We start from the raw sequence: 23,336 nt of genomic DNA, 5'->3' as shown, positions 1-23,336 counted from the left end.
AGCAATGTCACAGTCACTGTAGCTCTCTACCTGTATGACTTGGCCAGACGATTAGCAGGAGACTGTTTGCTGGGAGAGGAGGAGGAGGAGGAGGAAGGCAGGCGTTGAGTGGTAGAGTACCCTGGGTTATCAGAGGATGATCCCAGGCGTTGGAGCTTACTGGGGGAACCAGACCCTGAGCCCCCTCCTCCTCCAGATAGAGGAGAACTGACACGCTGGGCGGGTAAGGTGGAGCTGGAGTAGTAGATACCTGGAGAGTAAGGGAAAGGAGAGAAAACAACATAAGCAAGGGAGGGCAAACAATAAAAAAGTGAGACAGTAGTGAGGCTGGCTTAGTCTATACACAGAGTTCATCTAGAGGCCAATGCATGACATTTTACTTTAGACTTGTACTGACAGAAAGAGGGGAAAAAAATAAGATACAAAAATAAAGCTGATGGTTGACATCGGGACAGGCTAATAAAAGTATAAAACATACATTAAGGCTCAGCAATGAAGCAAAAAGCAAGGTTTGAATAAATGTTCATTCAAGGGATAAGTGCATGGCCTGCTGTCACGTTTTCCTGCTTATCTTGCCTCTGTGTGCATCAATAACTACAAATACACTTAAAATCCGTGGAGAGGGAGCCTGACCTCAATTGTTCAATAACAGGAAAACACAAAAAAGACACTAATCAGATGACAAACTGGCCCTGTGTATGTATAACCAGCTTATTTTACCTTTGGAAAAAAAGGTATATGATGTAGATGAGGTTTTTGGGTGTGTTTGTCAATGTGTAACTAGTCAATAAATGACACTTCTTTTAAAGAAATAAAACTAACCTGGGTTACAGTAGAAATAATACAGTATACCCTATGTTTTGACTATGTGGAATACGGAGGAGTAGCACTAACATGTCAAAACATAATACAGTACCCGTGCTGAGAATAGTTTACTCAGGCCAACAGTCTAATGCAGGCTCTGAAAATATTCTGCAAGCTTTTTTATACAAATTCTCATGCATGCCTGTCAGTGTCTTCAAATGTCATCTCCACAGTGCTTCATCACAGTGCGTCTCTATGAACAGAGACAGAAAAGAAGAGGAGGAGAGGGAGAGGAAAGTTCTTACCTGACCCTGCCCCACTTTGCGATTGTTGATGCTGGGCTGCACGACTAGATGTCACCTGGGGGGGCGTGTAGTGGAGTGAGTGAGGGGAGAGGAGGTAGGAAACCATGACAGGGAAGAAGAGATGAATAGAGGGAGTGGTTCGTGTGGGGAAGGGAAAAGTCGGGAGGAGGGAAAAGGGAGAGACAGTGTTAAGAAAAATAGGATAAAAGAGAATAAAGAGTAGTGGCCATCAAAACTTTTTATGCACAATGAGTTCAGTCGAGCCTTTGAGGAGTCCCGAATGAACTTAGAGCAGCTGGTAATGAAATCCCCACAGAAAACAGAGGGGTGATTCAAACAGACTGATAGAAGCAGACCATGAACTCCTCTGAGCTACGCTGACTGAAATCATCTCTCATAAAGCCTTGTTGCACCACCTACTCAAAGCAGAGGAAAGGATTACAGGCTATAGTAATTTAATGTCTTAATATACTGTATTGTCACAAAACCCCTTTATTCACAAATAATTAACTATATATGTATGTCATGAATGTAAGTCAGCAACCATAGCTTAATTTTGAGCCAAAACTTAAAATAATGGAGGTCAGAAGAAATAAATGCTAATTTTAGCCCACCCACTGTCCTGCTACCTACAGCTTTGACTGCAATATGTAATAAAGTCAAAAAGTCATGTATCAGTGTGTGAGGCGACATTAAGTGTGAACGAGTGAAAAGCCTTTCTACCACACATCACATGCTGGGTTATCCTGATATATTCTCTTTAGTCTCCAGAGACGGTAGGGGGGAGCATATGCCAGTGCTCCACTGAGCCTCATATAGCCTTATGTTGACGCTTAGAGCTGTAAAGGTGATTCTAATACATTATTACCAGCCTGACATGGCTGCAGTTGAACAAGGCCACATTATGCAAGCACACAGTCACTGAGTCACCTTGGAGCACTGGTCCAACTGCATATTGTTTCACTTAGGCAATCTAAGTACTTGAAACACTCAAAGTTCCTTGGCATTAAAAAGTTAGTAATTCTCATAATTGGATGCATTGATGAAGAGGAGCTAGCAAAAATCTATATTTTCTAGACTTGCATCATTGAAGATGTTAGAATAAATGGGTTGAATTTATTTCCGCACATGAAATATGATGTTATGTTGATATATCTGTCTCTTTATACTGCATATTACGGCAGAAACACACTCAAGCACACATGTATACACAAACGCACACCAAGACATTTAATGACCTCAAACATCTGATCATCCAATAACTGGAGCCCCACAACAGCCTCAAACACAGCTACTCACACATATATAAACCATCTGGAGTTACGTCTCTACGTAAGCGTTCCCAGGTGTGACTGTGACTGTCTTCTCAATGGCAGTCTCTAGTTATATTTTCCTGCTTTTCAATGAGCCAAAGCTTCTCTGCTGAAGACAACAGGACTTGGGTTGCTGCACTGCTTTGTTTGCAGAAGGGTCATAGAAACTGATTTATCTCTGGCTGAGTGGATTAGAAGTCTCTTTCTTAGAAATCTGACATACAGTAAAGCAGAGGCAAGGACATATTGATAAATACTGAAAGAATGATACTTTGGTATGATGAGAAAGAGGTAAAATAAACAGTAAGCAGTACATGCTCTTGAATCAGTAATGCTTTGAAACTGTATCTGTCTCTGTCTGCATGTTCCTGTGTATGTGTGGAAATGCTTATGAGAGTGTATAGCATTTCACCTTGGCTTGCTAGATCCATCCTGATCTAAACACACAAGAAGTAAATCCTGGCGGAAGCTGTAACTTTACCTCACTGAGCTACAAGCGATGGGCTGATTTTTACTTCCAAAGCAGCTACCCTGTCAGGATAATATGCTGTTGGAGTCATTTATACAGTTGAGATATGTGGTATGAAATCAGAGATCAGATATGGCTGTGTAACATTAGAGATTATGGATACTATTCTGGTCTTATTTGTACTTAATTGTTTTTATATTTGCTGTGTGGGTGTATACCTTTAGTAGCTCAGTCTTAAATAGTTGGTCTTAAATCCTGTTGCCAGAAATAAAATGAATTTCTGCCTGTTTTTTCTCACAGAAATGCGTTGGCAACTAAAGTAAGTCAAAATAACACTGAAAGATTCTGGATGAACTACAATTTGTCTGATTACACATAATGTGATCTCCTGTCAACAGCATTCTTAATTGCTCAGTATAATGAAATAAGCATATTTTTTTTCTGACAATTTTCATACATGAGTCACTATTTTGATGTCAACTCCCTGACAAACGATCTTGAACATGCGTGCCTTTCCTGATAAAAATAAAAAAAATAATTTTCATCTTTCCTCTGCTACTACTGAGCATTTGCAGACAGTGAAAATAAACAGTATAAATAGGGATAATGTGCTTCTATTAGTAGTATCTATAATTGTACCATTATATACCAGGTATGTTAACTGAACCTTTCTTATGTTTTCATATACTTTGTATTCTTAAAGAAGAATGATTGAGTATTTAACTTGTTATTGGAACCTATGAACAAAAGTACATGTAAGAATTTTACGGTATGTGTTCAGTGTAACTTGATATGTTTGTTTGAGCGCACATGGATAAAAGGGTATTAGAGAGTGGATTATTAAAAGTTTCTATAAACAGCCAGAAAAAGACCTTAATCGGGATGTGAGCCACTATCCAGAACAGTGTGCACCATAAAAATCTCCTATATAAGTCCCCTGTGATAGTTTAGTAGGTTATGAAGCCAAGTGAGAGATCTAAGACTGATGAGATGCAGGCCACAAAACTGAGTTTAAGAACCCTATTAATGGTTTATGTTATTAGATTGTGTACTGTGGATGGATGGGTAGATAGATGGGTAGATAAATTGACGAATAGATGGATGGGTGATTCACGACGTAAATAAATGATGAGTATAGATGAATTGTTGGCTGAGTTAACTAAAAGATAGAAACCCTGACACGCTGTGTGTGAGATAGGGCACTTTCTCTATCCTACCGCATGTCATCTTGCAGTGCTGCTTCTTTTCTCTTCCAGTAAAACACTGGAATGTTTGAGGTGCCATGTATCCATGCATTATTAAAGCAGGACCTCTCAGAGTTATAAATATCCTTCAGAAGAGCAGCAACATGCTAGACCCTTCAGTTTCTCTTTCACTCCATTTAAAACAGTCAATTGTGCAAACTTAAAAAAAGCACTCATTTACACATGGAGTGTATATGCACACCCGAGTGCACGTGGCAACAAAACCATGCATGTACTGTACATGCATGCAAGCTGCAGCTGCCCATCTAGCAGCACTTGGCTTGTGTAAAGCTATTCATGAGCAACAAGCCTTGCTGACAACACTGGCCCCATTACACTGACAAGCCAAAAACATCAGAGAGGAGAATACACACACAAACTCATGCTCACATAGACAGAGATGGTGAGCAGAGAGGACAGGGAAGGAAGGGTGGAGGAGGGAAAAGAGGACAGGAACACTGCAATACAAAATAAATACAGGACAAGAGCAATTACAGAATACAAAATACAGTAACAAATGAAATACAATAATACTCCCTTTGCCTTATCTGTCCATCCATTTATATGTCTGTCTGTGTTTCTATCTTTATGTCTTTGCCTCCTGTATTTCTTATTTATTAAGGGAGGGAATGGGAGCATTCTCTGAAACTAACTATGAAATGAGCTTTGGTGTGACTGTAGGGGGAAATGAATGCATGTGTTCATAGAGACAGATATCACCTCCTTCACCTTTGTTTTTCAGAAGACACACACATAAGTAAACAAACAGGCACATACTGTACACACAGATATGCACACACAAACACACACCAAATGAAAAAGTAACATGACACAAACATCTATTGACTTCGAGAATGGAAACTTTGCTGAAAAACGTGCTGGCAAAAATACATAAAATATATTCTCAAAGAGCCGTGGTCCTTGTTAAATAATAAATATCTGCCTGCTAATTATTAATTATATTATTAATAATATTTTCAATTCACAAACATCTATAACAAATTAAACATTTGCCAGAGACACTGGAAATATATTTTAATGAAACACTGCAGCTGTTCACTGATGTGTGTGTGAGTGTACACGTGTGCATGTACAGTTAGTGTATCACCACTGATATGTTAAGGACATGAAAATTGGAAATAATTAGCTCCTGTAGGCTGAAAAGTAATTTGGTGTGGAGTTTCTCTCTTCATCAACAAACTGTTGTGATTAATATGTGACTTTGTCTCCGGCTTTATTCCTCAAGTCTTTATAAACAACTCACTTGCTGAGATTTCTCTGTGTGCATTTAATTGCCTCCTAGTTTGAGAATGAGGATCTGATTACCTGTCTCTTTCTAACCAGTTTTAAACAAAAAAGAAGAAGATGCTTTAAAAGCCAAAGTTTTGGGACTGGACTGTTTACTTTAGTAAGCTTGATGAAGTGGAATTCTGCATAAATATGTGCTAACTTATGTACTGAACAGCTCAATTTAATTTTCATGTCAAACAAATCAGCAAGTCTGCGTTTGCTGAAGGCATTAAGAGTCAGATACGTGTAGCTGGTAAAGCACTATCCAAGATAGTGTTTGGGGAAAAAAGGTAAGAGGAAAAAGAAGGGCGATGTTCACTCAGTCTGAAGCAAAATAATGGAGCGGCAAGAGAGCTGAGCACCAGCTTATACAGTGTATGCTAACATAATGCTGGTTCTTCACAGTCTGTATGCCTTAATTGAGCAAGAAAGTACAAAGAAACTGTGGAGAACGCACTTCAGGTGAGTTACTTTAATAAAATATCTGGTGGTCAGCTTACTGTACAAACTGAAAGACAAGTTTTTCAAGAAGATACTCTTAAGTTTATATGGAAGACCAATGTAAGAATGACTGTCCTATTGCTGTTTTATTCATCGTCAGCAGCACCAGCATTCTCAGTATGTGTTCAGAGGTATTTCCTACCTGGTTGTAGCTGTGTACGGCTCCTCCAACCTGCCCACTGCGCTGAGGAGTTGCTGCGGAGATGCTGTCGCTATGGGCGAGGGTCTGGTTGCTATGGTAGCTGGCAGAGTACTGGAGCGAAGCCTCCGGGGTGGAGTTGAGCTGCAAGGAACTCTGGGAAAGAAGAGCCGGTCCTACCGATAGAAACAGGAGTGGTGTATGGTTGGGTGGGAGGTGGGGGTTGAGTTGGGTTTGTATGTGTGCGTGTGTGTGCGTGTGAGAGAGAGAGAGAGATAGAAAGAGTGAGGAGAGAGAGATTAAGAGTGAGAGAGAGAGAGGGGGAGCGTGAAGGGGAGAGATTGAGAGGCGAAGAGTGAAATGGGGAAGAGAGAGAGAGAGCAGCAATTTAGAGCAGATAGTGCAGCAGTGCAGCACTCCGTGAGTTGGAGATGGCATACATAATTTATTAGCAGAGGGAAAGAGAAACAGAGGAACAGAGAGAATGGGAGGAGGAGGAGCAGGGAGATGGGGAGTATAGGAGGAGGGCTGAGAAGAAGAAATTTCTAATAAATGCCTCACAACTTGAGACGTTACCTCCCCAAACATGTTAATTTTTACCTTGTACTGTCGGCTTGAACAAAACTTCACTTGACCCCCTTGTGTAAGATATATGGAAGTTCTTGTTGAGAATAAATCATTTAACAGTTGGTTTTATCTCTGTTCGTTTTGATCCAGCTACGCAGCATATTCGGAATATGGCTTTACATACGTAAACTGCTGGAATGCGCTTGCTTTACCCTCCATAAACTTCAGCAGCCTACAAACCAAACACAATCCCTACTGTCATTTTAAGGCCAAAAAAAATAAAAAAATAATACAGTTTGAACGTAGAGGAATATATTAACCAAATCTGCTTTAGATGAAGTTGAGCAAAGTGTTCGCAACACACACCACATACACATGACAACCTCATCTCACTCAGTTTAGAAGCAGCATCATTCCAACTACCTGAAGCAGTTGCTGCTGTGGCATCAAATGATAATCCCTTCTCTTTGATTCCCATGCTGAGCACATACAGCTTATATTGACTGGGAATAAGACGGCATAAGGCACCTTTTAAGATCTTCTGAACTGTGTATGGAGTGATGAGGTGGACTGGAGGGAACTATTACAAACCACTCTGTAGTCAGTGGTGTGTGGGAGGTATTTAAATAGCTTATCAGTATGTGTGTTTATATGTGTGGTTTGGTTTTATTGAAGAACAGTTAGGTGTGTGACCTGAGGTGTATAAATATTTCAGTTAGTATGTTTACTCTCTCTCCATTTCCGAATACAAATTTAGACTTTTATTTAACACATATGTAATTACAATTTGTAGAATTAAAGTAGCAACAAAAAAGTCTGTTTTTTCTTACTTTCCAGATTTCAAATTTCTAAATAGCAAGAATAGCCTACAGTAAGGGTCTTCCCCAAAGCTCCCTGACATGTTAGTTACTTTTTTTCACCCAATATAACAAAGGCCCCTTATTATTATTCTCCCATATCTATTTGCTTGCTCTCTCTCTCTCTCTCTCTCTTCCCCCAGAATCCCTTTCTCCCTGCGACTCTGTGAGCTGTGAACCAAGATCAACTCCTCTGCTTCTCGCCTTCACAAAAGACATGTCTTTTTTCATCTCGATTCATCCCTTGCTTTTTATGAATTATTAAACAGCACTTTGTGCGAGTGGGAGCTCCCAAACTCATCATCACTCAGCCTTGGTGTTTGTTACATTGTGTGTTACATCGTGACAAAAACTGTGTATGTTTGTTGCGGCGTTCACACATGTGACGTTGAGTGTGTTTGTGCTGGATGGTTGGATAATAGGATGGTCATTACGTTAGTGGATGGGGAAATAGTTCAAGTGTATTCAGGAGTTCAAGAGTTTGTGAACTATTTATGTGTGTGTATTAATATATGTGTGAGTGAGAGGGTTAAATAAAAAAACACTGTCACAAGTAGGGGCTTTAAGTCCTTCCGTGTCTCTATTGAGTCTCATAGTCTCCATACTCACTCCAAAATATTAATATTTCAGCAGCTCAGACACATTTTGAACATCATATTCTTCCTCACTATATGACATGATTACCCATATAAACCTAAAATGAGGTTTGTACCTTAAAAAGGTTAGTTTTAGAAGTACATTTAATGACATTAACTCTTCGTTGGGGTCTTTTGGTGTATAATTGTCTGTGTGGTTCTACTGCATCAGCTAAAAGCAAAAAAGCCTCTTTGGTTTGTGCAACCTTTCACTGAAGACAACGATATGTCACTATTCCATGTATTTACCGCTTAGCTATTTGCAGTGTTCCCATTTGGGGTAAACACACAACCACACACACACACACACACACACACACACACACACACACACACACACACACACACACTGAAAGCTATGCTGAATTTATCTGCACCCACACATTGTGATGCTTTTGGTAGAAATCCATTTGCAAAATGGGAAAAACAGCTGGGTATGGAGCACCCACAATAAGAGTGCTCACACTGAGAGTGCTGTCTATTTGGACACAGATAAAGGCAGGAGTGACGAGGACTCAGGCACTTCCTACAAACAAGATAAGCATCAAATTATCTGACATGTTACCCCACTGTCCATGTGCATGTGCTTAAACATGCAACCTGTTTCTTATCAAAGCAAACCAGTGACAGCAATTCTGATGAAAATATTTCAGAACATATTTCTAAGTTCTATCCTGTGCAGCTTTTGTGTTATTCTACAACCACTGCCTCTATGCACTGTATACACAATGCTATTGTGTGTGCACATTTTATATAGGTGCTCCACACTGGCAAAACCATTCTAGTAATGCCAGAAATGACACGTGGTAAAGCCTATGATATAACATGTGAGTATACTTGTCACGTAGAAATGTGATGTGCAATACATACAGTGTGAGTTCTTAAAATGCCATCCATTATAGCAATATAAACAATCAAAAAGGTCAGCAGACAATAAGTGAAAATGGGAATGCAGTGTTCCAAAACCAATGACCTGCAAAGAAAATGCCAAGCACATTTAGTGAGACCTCGTACACGGGGCCGCCTCTCAATCATTTTTTGAGTTCCTTTTTCAGGATGGAAAGTCTACAGGGTGGAAAAAGTTGCTTGAGACTTGTCGGTAAAAATCCAGGAGAGGCTAAATCTGCATGAAGCCCAGTATGTTTATGATCTCTGTGTTCTGCCTTGCTGCTATCTATCCAGCTCCACATAAATGGAGCAATGGCAGTGTACATTTAGTGAAAAACTAGGGCTTAACTAGTGAGAAAATGCATTTCTCTTACTTTTGCTGTGTAAAGAACATATTCAACTATACAGAAACACTTTATCCAACTATATTTACTCAACTTAATATCTAGTATGGAACAAAATCCCTCCCTCGACTCAACTTGTGAGTATAAATGAGTTGGGCAACATATCTACTTGCGCAAGACTAATATAATGACTAATATAAATACACTTTCTATTTTTCTTTCTTCAAGAAAAGCAACAATTACAAAGCAACACACATCATAACCTTTCAATAATTAAACTGATATCCAACCACAGGTATCATTTTCATTAATATTCTTTTGGAATTTATTTTTCTTTTTATTGAGTGGCTATGCATGACAACTGAAAATGAGATTCATTCCATTTGATGCAGTGACAGGTTTATTTACACTTTGAGAATACCTGCTAGAGTTAAGCAGACCCCGATTTTTATCTATTGTGTGTTAAAGTTCAGAAAAACCTAATTTCCCCCACACAAATGAAATCCTTCAAGGACAAATGGGAATAAACATAAAAATCAGAGACTCAAATGAGTTTCAGTTTGTATCTTAAAGCTCTTTGCACGGAATAGTGTTTTGTTTGGTTAACTGTTGTGCTTTGCTCTGAGTCAGGTCAATAGCACTAAATGGACTGAAATAATTGGAATTAAAATAGAAACTTTAGATGATTAGATTGTATGCCCCTCGCCTTCCACAAAATCAACACAGTTGCTGCTCAGTACACTTACGTTCTCCACTGTCAAGTATTCCTGATTCCTGGAGGGAACGAATGCAGGAATCCACCAACTCCAAACCTGTGGTCAACTCGTCCTCGATATCTTTTTGTCCATCCGCTGTGGAGTAGAAGAGAGAATGACAAAGAAGAAAATAGAGAGAGAGAGAGAAGAATGAGACCTCTCTGTCTTGTAACCTCAATATTCTCCTTTCACAGTCAGTAAAACCTACCCACACATTATGACTTAGTTATAAGCTGAAGGACACTTTGACTATAAAATGGAAAAGACCCTGATAAGTTTGCCCTGGGAGCTGTTTAACTGGAAATTAAGTTATTCAAAAAGTTTAATCAAGTCAGTGCTACGTGTGTGAGTAAATGTGGAGATTTATGTGAATGAAAGCAACAGATGAACGAGAAAGACGAGGAGAAAGTGTGCGCATACAGATAAACTCTGACTGTCAACGCCAACAGCGGCCTTGATCTGGCACCACGTTGATGCACCGATATGAATTGGAGTCGGTGGCTACATTTGTGTTTGTGTGTGTGTGTGTGTGTGTGTGTGTGTGTGTGTGTGTGTGTGTGTGTGTGTGTGTGTGTGCCAGCAATCATCTTTTAATCCATCAGGTACAGTATGTGGGTGGGTGCTTCTGCTCATACATTACTGGGCTGCAGGTATAAATTCCAAATGTTCCTTGACACACAATTTTCCTAGCGTGTCAATCATCCCTGACGTGGAACAGGTCTTGTTGGTGTCTGGGCAATAAATCTAATCCTTCTACTCAAAATGAGTTACAAATAGTTTGCAAGATGTGTTGCAGAGACTTGTTGCAGTCAGGGATTTCACATCCAGCATAAAACCTTAAAGATTTCGTCAACACTGGTATGTATGATCTATTGTTTGAGTTAAAAAAAAAACAACTCTATAGTAAAAGATGGATTTGAGTAGTGACTTCAAGCAACAATACCTCTGCACTGCATGCATATGCATATGTGTGTGTGTGTGTGTGTGTGTGTGTGTGTGTGTGTGTGTGTATGTGTGTGTGTGTGTGTGTGTGTGTGTGTGTGTGTGTGTGTGTGTGTGTGTGTGTGTGTGTGTGTGTGTGTGTTTGTTAACCATGCAGAATACATGACAACTAAACCCAACAAATATTCATGCTCAACTTTACCTTGAGCATTCCAGCGGAATTGCTCATCTGCTGAACTGCAAGAGAAGGAGATGGTCAATAATAAGAGTCAATGATAAAAAGAGGACAAATAGCACACAACACAGCTGTAGAATAGCAGCCGGATTTTTACATCAAAGGCAGATGACAAGAGAATGCTTTACAAAGTATGAGGAAACGTAAAATCTATTAAACAGAAGGTAAAACATTTAAATGGAGACATAATTAAATGTCATTGTTCAATTATGCTCAGTTAAACAAACAAACTAAATAATAAGATATAAAGTAAGACTCATTCTTAAATTACATTTTAGTTGTTAGTCAGCCATTAGACAGCCAAGTTCTTCTAAAACTTTAACATTTCACTGAATGAAGTTGTGTACTCAAGTAACAGTCCTTCTATTCTCAAATGGATAGTGTTGTACACAGAGACATGCACCCATTCACACACACATACACACATAAACACAACTTCTTTTCCATTCTCTTGATGACTGTCAATTGATCAGTGATTAACGGCGGGGTTGAAGATAGAGAAAAAGACAAAGTGAGGTAGAGGGAAACACAGAAAGTTAGAGACGAGTATTGAGCTGCCTGCTGTGTGATCAATGCAGACACGGACAGACTAACTGATACATATAGACTCTTTCATCTGACTTCATCTACACCATTAGACTGGCTGTCTGGGCCAGTTGGCTTGTGTCTACGCTTGTCCCATTTAGACTGTTTGGTATTCCACATACCCGACTTTTCTAATTGAATGTCTGTCAGCGTTTGCGCATGTGTGGTGTCATTGTTCAATTTGTGTCCTGTGTGTTTGTGCCTGTGTGCCGTCATGTGTGTACACGTTTGTTGGGGTATATTAGAATGAGAGAATACATTTACATGTGTTTATCTGTCTGTTTGGCGAGATGGTAATGGTCTGCTGGAGATGGGCATTTTCTAAATAGCTTTCGTAGATTAATTTAAGTGAATAAATCACTTTTGATTCACACAGCAGCCTATTTCTGAAGTGCCAGTGTCTTGTAATGTATAGACTTGTAAGTACTATGCCACGGAGGCAGGGGAAACAGCTGTAAAGGAAAAGAGAATCAAAGCTGTAGTTTACCTTTGTTTTTTTTCTTATTTACTGTTTGCACTGAAAAGCATTTTTTTCTCCCTGAATTTCTGATATGAGTCAGCCTGTTAAGGACAGTTTGGCTGGCTGCTGTCCTTGCAGCACCTTAGGACGTGTGCTGCTGACTGGACAGCTGGTTCTGAAGCGTGACGACCATATCAGGGGTCGGAGTTGGCATGGACTCAACGGATGGACGCTTCAGTGGAGCTGACGTCTCACTTCTGGTGTGAATTTTTGAATTAGGCTGCAGAAACCAGCATACAATCATGGTTCAAATCAAACCGTGGCCATGGGTAACCTAAACATGTCCATATTATTGGTAAAACCTATTGCTATGGTCCCACTGTTATTGTTTTTGATACCACTCAGAATGTTTCACTCAAACACAGACACAGCAACTATTTAGAATTGAAATTGAATGTGAAGTGAAAGGCTGTCACTTCAGTTATCTGTTTCCTAAGTAAATACTCACATGAATCAATATAAACTTTTTGCCTGTTGTCAATAGCTGTGAGTGTGTGATATTTTTGACTGTGTCAGCATGATTTCTGCTTATATTACCCCCGGGATGTAGGATGTAAAAATAAATACTCAAGTCTGAGCTTTGCTTTTCTGCTGTGGCATAGTTAGTTCCATAGGCCCTGGGGACAGCTATTGAGATAGGTTTTGTTATTGTTTACATGTTTATTAATCAATTAAGGTTTGATTCGGTTTTATTGAACGATGGTTCTGATTGTCATGAGGGAAGGAAAATGAACCAAAACAATGTCAAAAGCAAAAGCCAACTTTATCTTCAGGTGATTCAGTCTCCTATCGACACTTGTCTTGATTTAGATTCAGAGTTAATCAAGAGCGACTGAGGAAAGTGATCAGTATGTTTACAGATATCTGTGAAGTTATCTTTACATAATCAATAACATATTATCTCCACGTCTGTTCTCATTATCTACTAGATCGCTCTCAATTCAAAGATATACAGGAGTAATTTATATGTAATCAATCATCAAATCCTCCATGATTCATTCCTCACTTTGTCCAACTACTCAGACTTGTGTGTATCGTATTATTGAGTGCTAACGGCAATAAACATTGTGACACTATGTTAAAGTGTAGTTGAAATGGGACACTCAGAGATCTGATAGACAGGACAGAGATTTAACAAGCACAGCATTATTCCACAACATTGCACACTCTCGCCTGCGATGCCACAACACTACACGGAGCGAGGCAGCGTCTCTCTTTTAAAAGTGAGCCTGTATTAAAGAGACATTTTATATTCACAACTTCACTCTGCACTGCCACATTGCTACACACAGCGTCCTCTACCGTTCCCAATGAAACCCACATGCATGCATACCCCACATACTCATACTCTATTTACTGCAGTATTCACAAATATGTAGCCTGGAAGAAAAATATGGTTTGCTCTTATAGTCAAAATGTGTGCATGGGCATGTCTGTTTACTGTATGTCTTGTGGAAAATATGGAAATTCAAGTTCCAAAGGTAGAGCTAATGAATTCATAAATAAGACACAGCAAGGCCAACTTGCTGGTGGTATGATAGCCTTGCAGTGTATTTATTTTGTATTAAATGAAATGCTGGCAGATACAATATAAACTAATATACTCAATACAGTATGAACTTCATAATGATCCTCAAAGTGTTATCCTGTACAGGAGAAATTTTGTTAAAGAGGGGTGTAACAATTGCAGTGCAGTTGTTTTTATTTTAAGTACACTAATACAAAATGTGTGACCTATTAATGTGTTTAAGATAAACGTATGAAACCATCTAGACAGGAATCCCAGCAGCCACATCCTTCATGAGTCATTACTTCTCAGTTTGGAGAGCATTTTTCTGAAAGAGTTACACACTGCCAAATAAGGTTCTGCTCAAATCCTCAAGCTGCCTCCTTTCACAGATAGTAGCACTTAAGAACACTTGCCCATCCTGATAAGATTGCCTGTGTGTGTGTGTGTGTGTGTGTGTGTGTGTGTGTGTGTGTGTGTGTGTGTGTGTGTGTGTGTGTGTGTGTGTATGCATGCTCAGCAAGCAAACACACATGCAAGCATCTGCTGTTTGCTCCCACAGAGCACAAGAACACATTACAGGTTAACGCATAAAGCTGTCAATTCTACACAGATCAAGTTTTAATGACTTCATACCTACCTACATACACACACACACTGGCATATGTGATGGCATGTTACATATAAAAAAGGTACACACGGTTAACACTAAAACACCTCTCCATACACAAGTTGTTAAATTCACACATACACATACACACACACACACACACACACACACACACACACACACACACACACACACACACACACACACACACACACACACACACACACGGAACTAAAAGCACTTCACGTCTTTGATAATTGCTATCCTGTTGTGTTGGAGAAAGGAATAAATAGCAGGCTTGGTGTGCAGACCTGGGCTATTTCATTATTGTCAGCATTAAAACAGAAGACTAATAGACCATAATGCCCTTTCTGACGTTTACAAAAATCTCATCACGAAGTAATAACAATAATAATAATAACAATAATACAGTTTATTTATATAGCAGCATACAGAGGGTGTCGCTAAAAGTGCTTTACAATTAAATGAAGAAACAAAAGAGTGAATAAAAACAGGTGAATTAATTCAAGTGCAAATTCAATGTGATAAAAACCAAGCAATCACATGAATAACAAAGAAAAGAGGACGCAAATAGGAAGAGCAGCTAGGCCAAGAACAACACACTATGTGAAAGATAGACATAAAACAAAGGAATGGGTAAGAAAAATAAAATATGTAAAAGATAATAATACAATAAGGAAGAGAGACAGTTAGTTAAAAGCAATGTTAAACAAATACATTTTCAATTGTTTTAGTGCATAGTTCAAAAAGACAGAGCTGCTGGTTTTCTTACTTGTGTGATAGTTAGCTTCTTTTTTTTTTTTTAAATGGCAGGAAACGCTCTAAGAGTATGAAGGATTATAAAACAACAAAGAATTAGTTATATAGGTTAGTCCTAAAGCATTGAGAGTTTTGTAAATAAATAAAATAACTTTAAAATTAATCCTAAAAGACATTGGGAGCCAGTGCAGGCTAGCTGAATTTGTACTCTCTCTTTCTTGTTCTAGTTAAACGCCTGGCAGCAGAGTTCTGAATTAATTATAGTTTATCAATGGATTGTTTGGGAAGAGCAGTGAAAAGACCATTACAGAGGTCTAATCTACTTGAAATAAGTGGCCATAAACACATCCTGGCTTTCTGAACACAGGCATGAATCCACATTTCATTACTGGTGTGTTTTTATTGAGGAGCCAGGCATGTCAACTAATAATCAGTTTCCAGTGATGTGGCCAGTGTTAAACAGGTAAGCAAGAACTACAGTACAGGTAATTTGAACAGGAATTAAATACCTCTTTCAGTTTCAGAACTCTCAGTTTTAAAATGTTGTAATAATCTAAGGTAATTGAATGACATGTAAACTCTACACATAGTGAATTCAAGGTAAGTGAGCATCACTAAGTTGTAGTCGGAGAAATAGGAACTAATAGATATTGAGGAAATGATGCTACCTTTTTTGATCTCCATGTGGATATTCATCCATCTTTGCTTGCAAACAGGTCAGATGTTAAGGTCAGCTACAGCACAGCCAGGAGCTGTGGGGGATTTCAGTGCCATGCTCAAGGATAGCTGAATGAGCAGGATGGATGGCTTTGGACATGGCAGCTTGAACCCGAGCCATCCAGCTGAGGGGTGATCCCCCTTCCAACTGCACCACCTTTTTTTCCAACCTTTGTAAAATGTCAGCTGTCAGATTGACTGCTGTTCATCAGGGTTGAAATAAACCTGAATGATGAACCATTTAGGCCAAATGTGGGGGAGGTTGGTCATTACAAAGCAGTCCAGCCCATTTCATAGGCCTTTTCATTAAGCTGTAAAGCTGCTCATTTGCTTGGAATTATGTTAAATGAATGTATCTCCTCATTAAAGTATATAAAAGCAGGTGGCCATTTGAGTAAAATCTGGAGACAAATTTCATGACACTTGTTAGAACAAATGATTCAACGTTTCCTTCATTTCCAAATATTAGATGACTAATGGCCAACAACTTGACTAATGAGGAACAGCTTATATAAATCACAAAAATTGCCCCCCCACACAGCACAGCCCTCTTTCATCTTCACTTCCATGTGTTTTAAATTGGGATTTTAAGTTTTTAAACTTTAATCTTGATTTACAGAACAACATTCTCAATTTGATCATGTCAGAGAATATTGATTATCTGCATGTGAATTAAGTGTTTGAAATTCTGCTGACGTACTCGTGTTCTATGACTGAAGATGTTGAGAGACACCTCGAGGACATACAGAGGATTGGAAAGCACATTCAGTAACACATTTGACACATTTGGGAACTAATGTGTTGAATAATTACTCAACATATCAGCATTTCAGTTTCAAAGAGTTGTGAGAGAAAAAAAAAACATAAAATTACCGGCAACAGTATGTGCATTGATTGGTGAAAATATGTATCCATCATGACATCAAATATTAAAAAACTTAATATACTATCATCACATTCTCCTCTCATTTATCATAGATCACACTGCAAGCAACTTGACTGACGGATCAGTTCTGACTAACTGTGGGTAGTGAAATAAGTTGTATATACTGTACAGTTCAACTTTAATAACACCATTTTACATTAATTTAATATATGGAAGATGGTAATGTGACAATAAGACGATAACAATAACAATAAAATAATTGCCATGATTCTGAACACTGGATACAGTTCTTCTCTAGATAAAGTTTTACAGGTATTTATACTTTATTATACACTCAACACTGGGAAGCACTGACGGGCTGTAATCACATTTTCATCTAACTTTCACTTGAACAGCAGAACTCAGCAGAATTTGTGAAATATTTCCAGTACAATTCAGCCAACTGTTCACAAGCAACCAACCAAAACTCTTGCTGAACATTGACATGTCAACCGGGTTTTCTTTTTAACACACTTTTGTTGGAAATGCATAAACTTCCAGTGACATATTGATTGAATTGTTCAAAATGTGAATATCTTCAAATCTGGACAGACGGTCAGTCTCAAGACAAATAATTGATTTGCTGAGCAGTGCAGAACCAGGCCAGCCTTATATCCACAGGTGTTCTGTGAAAGTTTTATGAACCTCTGTGTGATGTAGTTGATTCTTTCGAGGGGAAATAATATGCAAGCCAAATTCTGCCTACTTACTTTTAGGCGTGGAGCTGATTTGGGAACCACTCAATCATTTTTGAAGATCTGTCTGTTGTGTGGATATACATCTACCCACTGGTGGTTGTCATAACAACGGTGTTGTACTTTATCATTGTGGGCATGACAGTGTGACACCATGATGGTAATCTGTCAATCAAGACAGAGTGGGCTTTTATGTTCTCCTCAGGATGCGGGGGTGGGGAGTGTGTCGTATGTGAGAAAGAGACGTAGAGAGATTTGAAATTGCCTTTGTGTTGAGAGTGGGCAAAATAACAATGTGAATGAAAAGAATGAAATGAACACAAAACTGCATCATACACAAGACTCAAACTAAAGAAACATTATGACAAAACACTGAGGCTGAAAAGCTCATTGGGTTTTTGTTCATGTGGATGCATGTATGGCTTGTCTACTTTCATTATATACCATATATGTGTCTATGTATATCTGTGTTCGTGCATGCACATACCCGCATGCAAGCTCACTGATACTTTATTCAGAAAGCAGTCTATTGTGTGCACAACAAGGCTGAGGACAAACTTTTGTGAATATGACAGCTGAATGACAGTTCAACAGTCGCGCTGGAAGAGAATTGTCTAGTCAAAGTGTTCACTGAAATAACTTCTAATGCCTGACTACTGACAGCTGCAACAAAAACTGCTTTTCCCACAAAAAACAAAAATAAAACAAAGAAAACAATGCACCATGGTATTGACAACTTCAGTAGAGATGTATCAACTCTCTGCAGCTTTTGCCTCTCCCACACAGCACCTTTCAAGTTCTACACACTCACATCCAGATGTTTAACCCACATGCATGTACTAAAAGTTCATGTGTGTGTCACTATTTTGTGTTTATCTAAAAGTCCTCTGACCGTCATATAATTTTTAACTTCAGTCTAGTGCGTATACAAGTAATGCAACCGGAATAGATCTACTCTATTATCATGCAGCCTAATTTTTATGTGTGACACACGTTCACACGCAAGCCGCACATAAAACACACACATAAACACAACAGCTGAGAGATGCCACCAAAAAAGGCAGCAAGAAGATGAACTTCAGCAGTAAAGAAGTTGATGTACTGTTGAATGCATTTATTATAGTCCTAATTGGGATCAATCGACCAATAGTATGGCTTTAGCCCACAAATTTAATAATTAAATCATTGTCTAGAAGATAATAGAAATCCTCGACCACATCCTGCATCGGCATGTTCATATTCAGTGTGTTTCCTCCACAGAGGCTTTTATTGGTTTCTATGAGAAATTGATCAATTTTCGTCACCTTTATCTTTTATAATCAACATGTAAACAGTTTTCAGTGAAAGAAATATTTTGAGTACATACACACACACACAATTACTTTAGTTGAGTATGTTTTAATTGTTTTAATTGCACACACATTACATGGCCACATATGTACATTACTCAAGACTGTATATATGTATTTTGCGTGTGTGTGTGTGTGTGTGTGTGTGTGTGTGTGTGTGTGTGTGTGTGTGTGTGTGTGTGTGTGTGTGTGTGTGTGTGTGTGTGTGTGTGTGTGCATGCTTGAACACATACTCATACATTTACTCGTGGGCACGTACACATCCACAAATGTGGGTTTCCACTATTAGCAGCACCTGCTGGTTGCACTATTTCAGGTCAGGAACATCTGCTGTGTGTGGCTAAATCACCAAGCTATTATAGTTATTATGATAGGTGGGCTATCGTCGTTTTGCACCCCACAGATAATGACAGAATACCTCCATGCATAATTCACCAGGGACGGCTGGCCTGACACCGGGTGTGCCCTGTATTATTGTGCTCCACACAGACAGGAGGTGTCTAATATTTACACTCATCTAACAAGGCTCACTGCAACAAGACTCTTATGACATGTTATTGAACTGGAGATTAAAAGCTATACGACACATATTATGAGATGTTACAATAAAAGTTTCACTTTTAGTATATTATGGAGCAATAGGAAAAACAAGTTTTAACATTTGCTTATTATTGAGCTACAGATACAGACTGATACATTAGTCAACTCCAAATAAAATAGATTTTTCCTGCAAACGTATTTTGGATTTTGTTAGTTTGGTTGGTTTGTGAATAGAGTTACAGTTTACACTGTAGACCATACAGTGAGGGAAATATGCAAAATAAGCATCTGCACACTGGGCAATTTTGTGGTAAGTAAATAAGAAACATACTGCAATGAGTAAATAAAGCAATCATTTAAAGGCTGGAAACGGCTACAGCAGGCATCCATATATCTGAAAAAGATTGCAACTGTCTGAATGTAATCAAAGATCAAAGAATTATAATGGTGATTCAGTTACCTCCAATTCTGTGCTTAGTATTTGCTAGCAGAATTCTCAAGGTCAGTGAAGATTCACATACCCACACATGGGCTAAGAACTTTGTGTCCCATTGTCCCAGGGACAGTAGAAAATGTATTTGGGTGAACAGATATGTTCTCAAGGACGAAAGGGATTGTATATATAATTTTTCTGCGTATTTATTTTAAACTAGAATTTAGCGAATGACAAACTGAAACAAGAGCTGACTACAATGGAGCATGTCTTCTCATGCTGTTACTGTAGGTACCATCACTGGCTGGCTACTCAACGTGGGACCTGAAATGTCCCCTCAGTCACAAACAGCTTGCTGGCAGGACATTGCAGATATGTTACACTGGTTCAAAAAACACAGCACTGCCCTGGCTGTGTGTGAGTAGCTAAAACACAAATTTAGAAGATTCCAAATTATTATTATGGTCATTTTGTCATAATCTAAGCCTTAAACACTTATCAAACATAGCTTGTATGTGGCCAGTAGTGATGCGTGGCTGCAGTTATATCAACGCCAGGGTTAATCCGCGGATTGGGCCGGTCAGGTCATAGAAAATTACATTCTGATTAATAGCGGATGGGTCGCGCGTGGTGAAAAAATACATCATTAATGAGGAAAATATCAATTATTCTCCAAAATGTGAATATAGTAGAGAGCTGAGCAGAGCTGAAGAGCAGCAGCCTTCTCCTGCTCCGCAGCAGACAGCTTCATTTTTTGTCAGGAATGATTTACTGACTCACAACTAAGCAAACTAACGACGGGGAATACTAAGAAATATACAGACACTAATAACTATTATTTCTACAATTATACGAGACAGATTGCTGGATAAATTGGTGCACTCAGCATGCTACAGTCCTTCCAGACCACATGGGCTGTCAGGAGCGGAAACGAGACCACGGCAGGCAGCATACATAGTAGGCTACATCAATATGAAGCTGCACTGCAAAGGCACAGTTGACCATGGAAATATTTAGAATTACTGAAAGAAGCATCTCTAATCTTTAAAGTAAATTGTTAAAGAAAAGATTTACACATCAACAGGGGAAGACTGAGTTATTTGGGGGTTCCAGGCAAACACTTGCTTTACAAAGTACAGAAACAACACATTGATTTTGGGATGGTTTACATTCACTTGAGGATGCTCAAAACTGTTTTTTCGGGACAGACGGTGGTGAAAAAAGTTAGTCTGGAGCCCTGAGAGAGAGAGAGAGAGAGAGAGAGAGAGAGAGAGAGAGAGAGAGAGAGAGAGAGAGAGAGAGAGAGAGAGAGAGAGAGAGAGAGAGAGAGAGACAGACACAGACACAGACACACACAGTTGATGTTAACTGCTCGCTCGCTCTCTCTCTCTCTCTCTCTCTCTCTCCCTCTCTCCCTCTCTCCCTCTCTCTCTCTCTCTCTCACACACTCACACACTCACACACTCACACACACACACACACACACACACACACACACACACACACACACACACACACACACACACACACACACACTAAGAAACACATTCCTCTACATGAGCCTATACTGAAAACCCTGCTTTAAACACTTTACAATGCAATATGGAATAACTTCATACTTTGCCTTGTTTAACATATTTAGAATCTACTTGTATACTACATGGTATGCATATGTTATACAAACAATTACAATGTGATATTAAGAGTAATATTAATTGGAGAATGCGCATTGTTGGCTTCATTAAGGCCATTTTGATTGAATAATAATCACGTGACAAAGTAGTCATAATATTAGCAGTTTTACGAATTGGAATGCGTCTCTGACATGAATCAGACACCGATGTTGAGTTTGGTTTTCCATCATATAAAGAAGTTTGGGAAGACTTTCTCATTCTCTTGAATAAGAACGTGTGTGCGTGTGTGTGTGTGCACGCATTCTCTTGAATGAGAAAGTCTTCATTTCTAATATTTCACTCTAAATTTCCTGTTGTGTTGTCACCATTTCATGTTGTGAAAGAAAGCAGTGGAATACATCTGCCACTTCCGTTTGACATATTACTTTCACGAAATGATGAAACACTTTCATAACTTTTTCGGCTTCTCTGTGAAACAGCTTTTATGTTTTGGCAATTGCACACTTTCCTCCTCCCATTCACAACTACACAAATCTGTTCCTTCAGATGAGCAGAAGGAGGTACGTCGTGTTCTTGAAGTGTAACCATTTATGTGTGAGGACATGTGATTGCACAAGTCATTTTTCTTTTATACAACAAGCTAAAATCCCCTCGCCGTCTGTATCTTGTCTGCAAAATAAATTGTAATCTCCTGCAGCCCATGAGGCATAGTGAAACCCGTACACACACTCACTGATATGACACAGACTCACACTCAAGGGCAATAGTGTGATGTCATGGGTGGATGGGACATCTCTGAGCTTTGGGGGCAGAAGCAGATGACAGTCTAAATCACTCATCCCCCGGAGAATAATCTAACCAATGATTTAGTGGGAGTCACCGAGTTACTCTTAGCAGCTTCCACTCCAGTAGAGGGATATATTAGTGTGTGTGTGTGTGTGTGTGTGTGTGTGTGTGTGTGTGTGTGTGTGTGTGTGTGTGTGTGTGTGTGTGTGTGTGTGTGTGAGCGAGCGAGCATGTGAGAGGGGAGAGGTTATTCGCCTTACGCTGTCTCTCCCTTTGAGGCCCCCATGAGCCCAATTACCAATACTCTGTTGCTCCATACACACACACGTACACACACACAAACTTGTAATCTTATACCACACAGGAACTGTCGCTGCTTGAGTGTGTGATCAGCATAATGGCTCAACATGAGCTTCATACTGTCAATATTCATGATTCAGGGGAGACCATTGAAAGAGTGGGATGGTTATTACATAAAAATATACGCACACACACACAGAGAAAATTATAGGACTGAACTCAAATTAAGCACAATATCCAACATGTCAAATCAGATGAAACAGGAGACGCTAATGCTGAGTAAACTTGTAATGCGTGTGAGGAGCAAACAAATCTACTAGAAGGCTCTTCAGTTTTGCCTCTTGCTTAGTTATTTACATTGGAACACACACTACTCCTGTTACAGAGTATGGGGAGTTTTGCATCCTTGTTTGGTAGTGAGCTTGATCTTTGATTACTTGATTCCACGGGGCAGGCTGCGTCACATCCTGGCTGTGATGCTGTTTTGTTCTGTCCTCCGCACAGCTTCAAACCCCACCAAGAGCCTTTCAGAAGTGGAAGAAAGAAGAACGAAAAGACCTGGACAGGAAGCCAGAGACCAGGGCAGTAAAGACAGCAGTGGAGTCTTATAAAATCTTGGGATTTTCCACCTCCAAAGTGAACTTCTCGACATCCATGGTGACAAATA

General features: G+C 39.2%; 1 protein-coding gene across 1 annotated transcript in view; it reads right to left on the bottom strand.

Moving 5' to 3' along the window:
- Positions 1-23,336, bottom strand: part of ctnnd2a (catenin (cadherin-associated protein), delta 2a) — a 218,703-nt gene that overhangs the window by 123,995 nt on the left and 71,372 nt on the right. Inside the window, exons 3-7 of the mRNA XM_062441201.1 lie at positions 11,256-11,290; positions 10,103-10,207; positions 6,069-6,241; positions 1,110-1,164; positions 31-250 (exon numbers count right to left, since the gene is read on the bottom strand). Coding sequence (XP_062297185.1) covers positions 31-250; positions 1,110-1,164; positions 6,069-6,241; positions 10,103-10,207; positions 11,256-11,290 — 588 coding nt within the window. The remainder of the gene's footprint in view (positions 1-30; positions 251-1,109; positions 1,165-6,068; positions 6,242-10,102; positions 10,208-11,255; positions 11,291-23,336) is intronic.

The sequence above is a fragment of the Scomber scombrus genome, chromosome 20, assembly GCF_963691925.1.
Source record: "Scomber scombrus chromosome 20, fScoSco1.1, whole genome shotgun sequence".
Lineage (NCBI taxonomy): Eukaryota > Metazoa > Chordata > Actinopteri > Scombriformes > Scombridae > Scomber > Scomber scombrus.
Note: the sequence above shows the minus strand (reverse complement) of the source record. Positions and strands in the feature narration are given on the sequence as shown.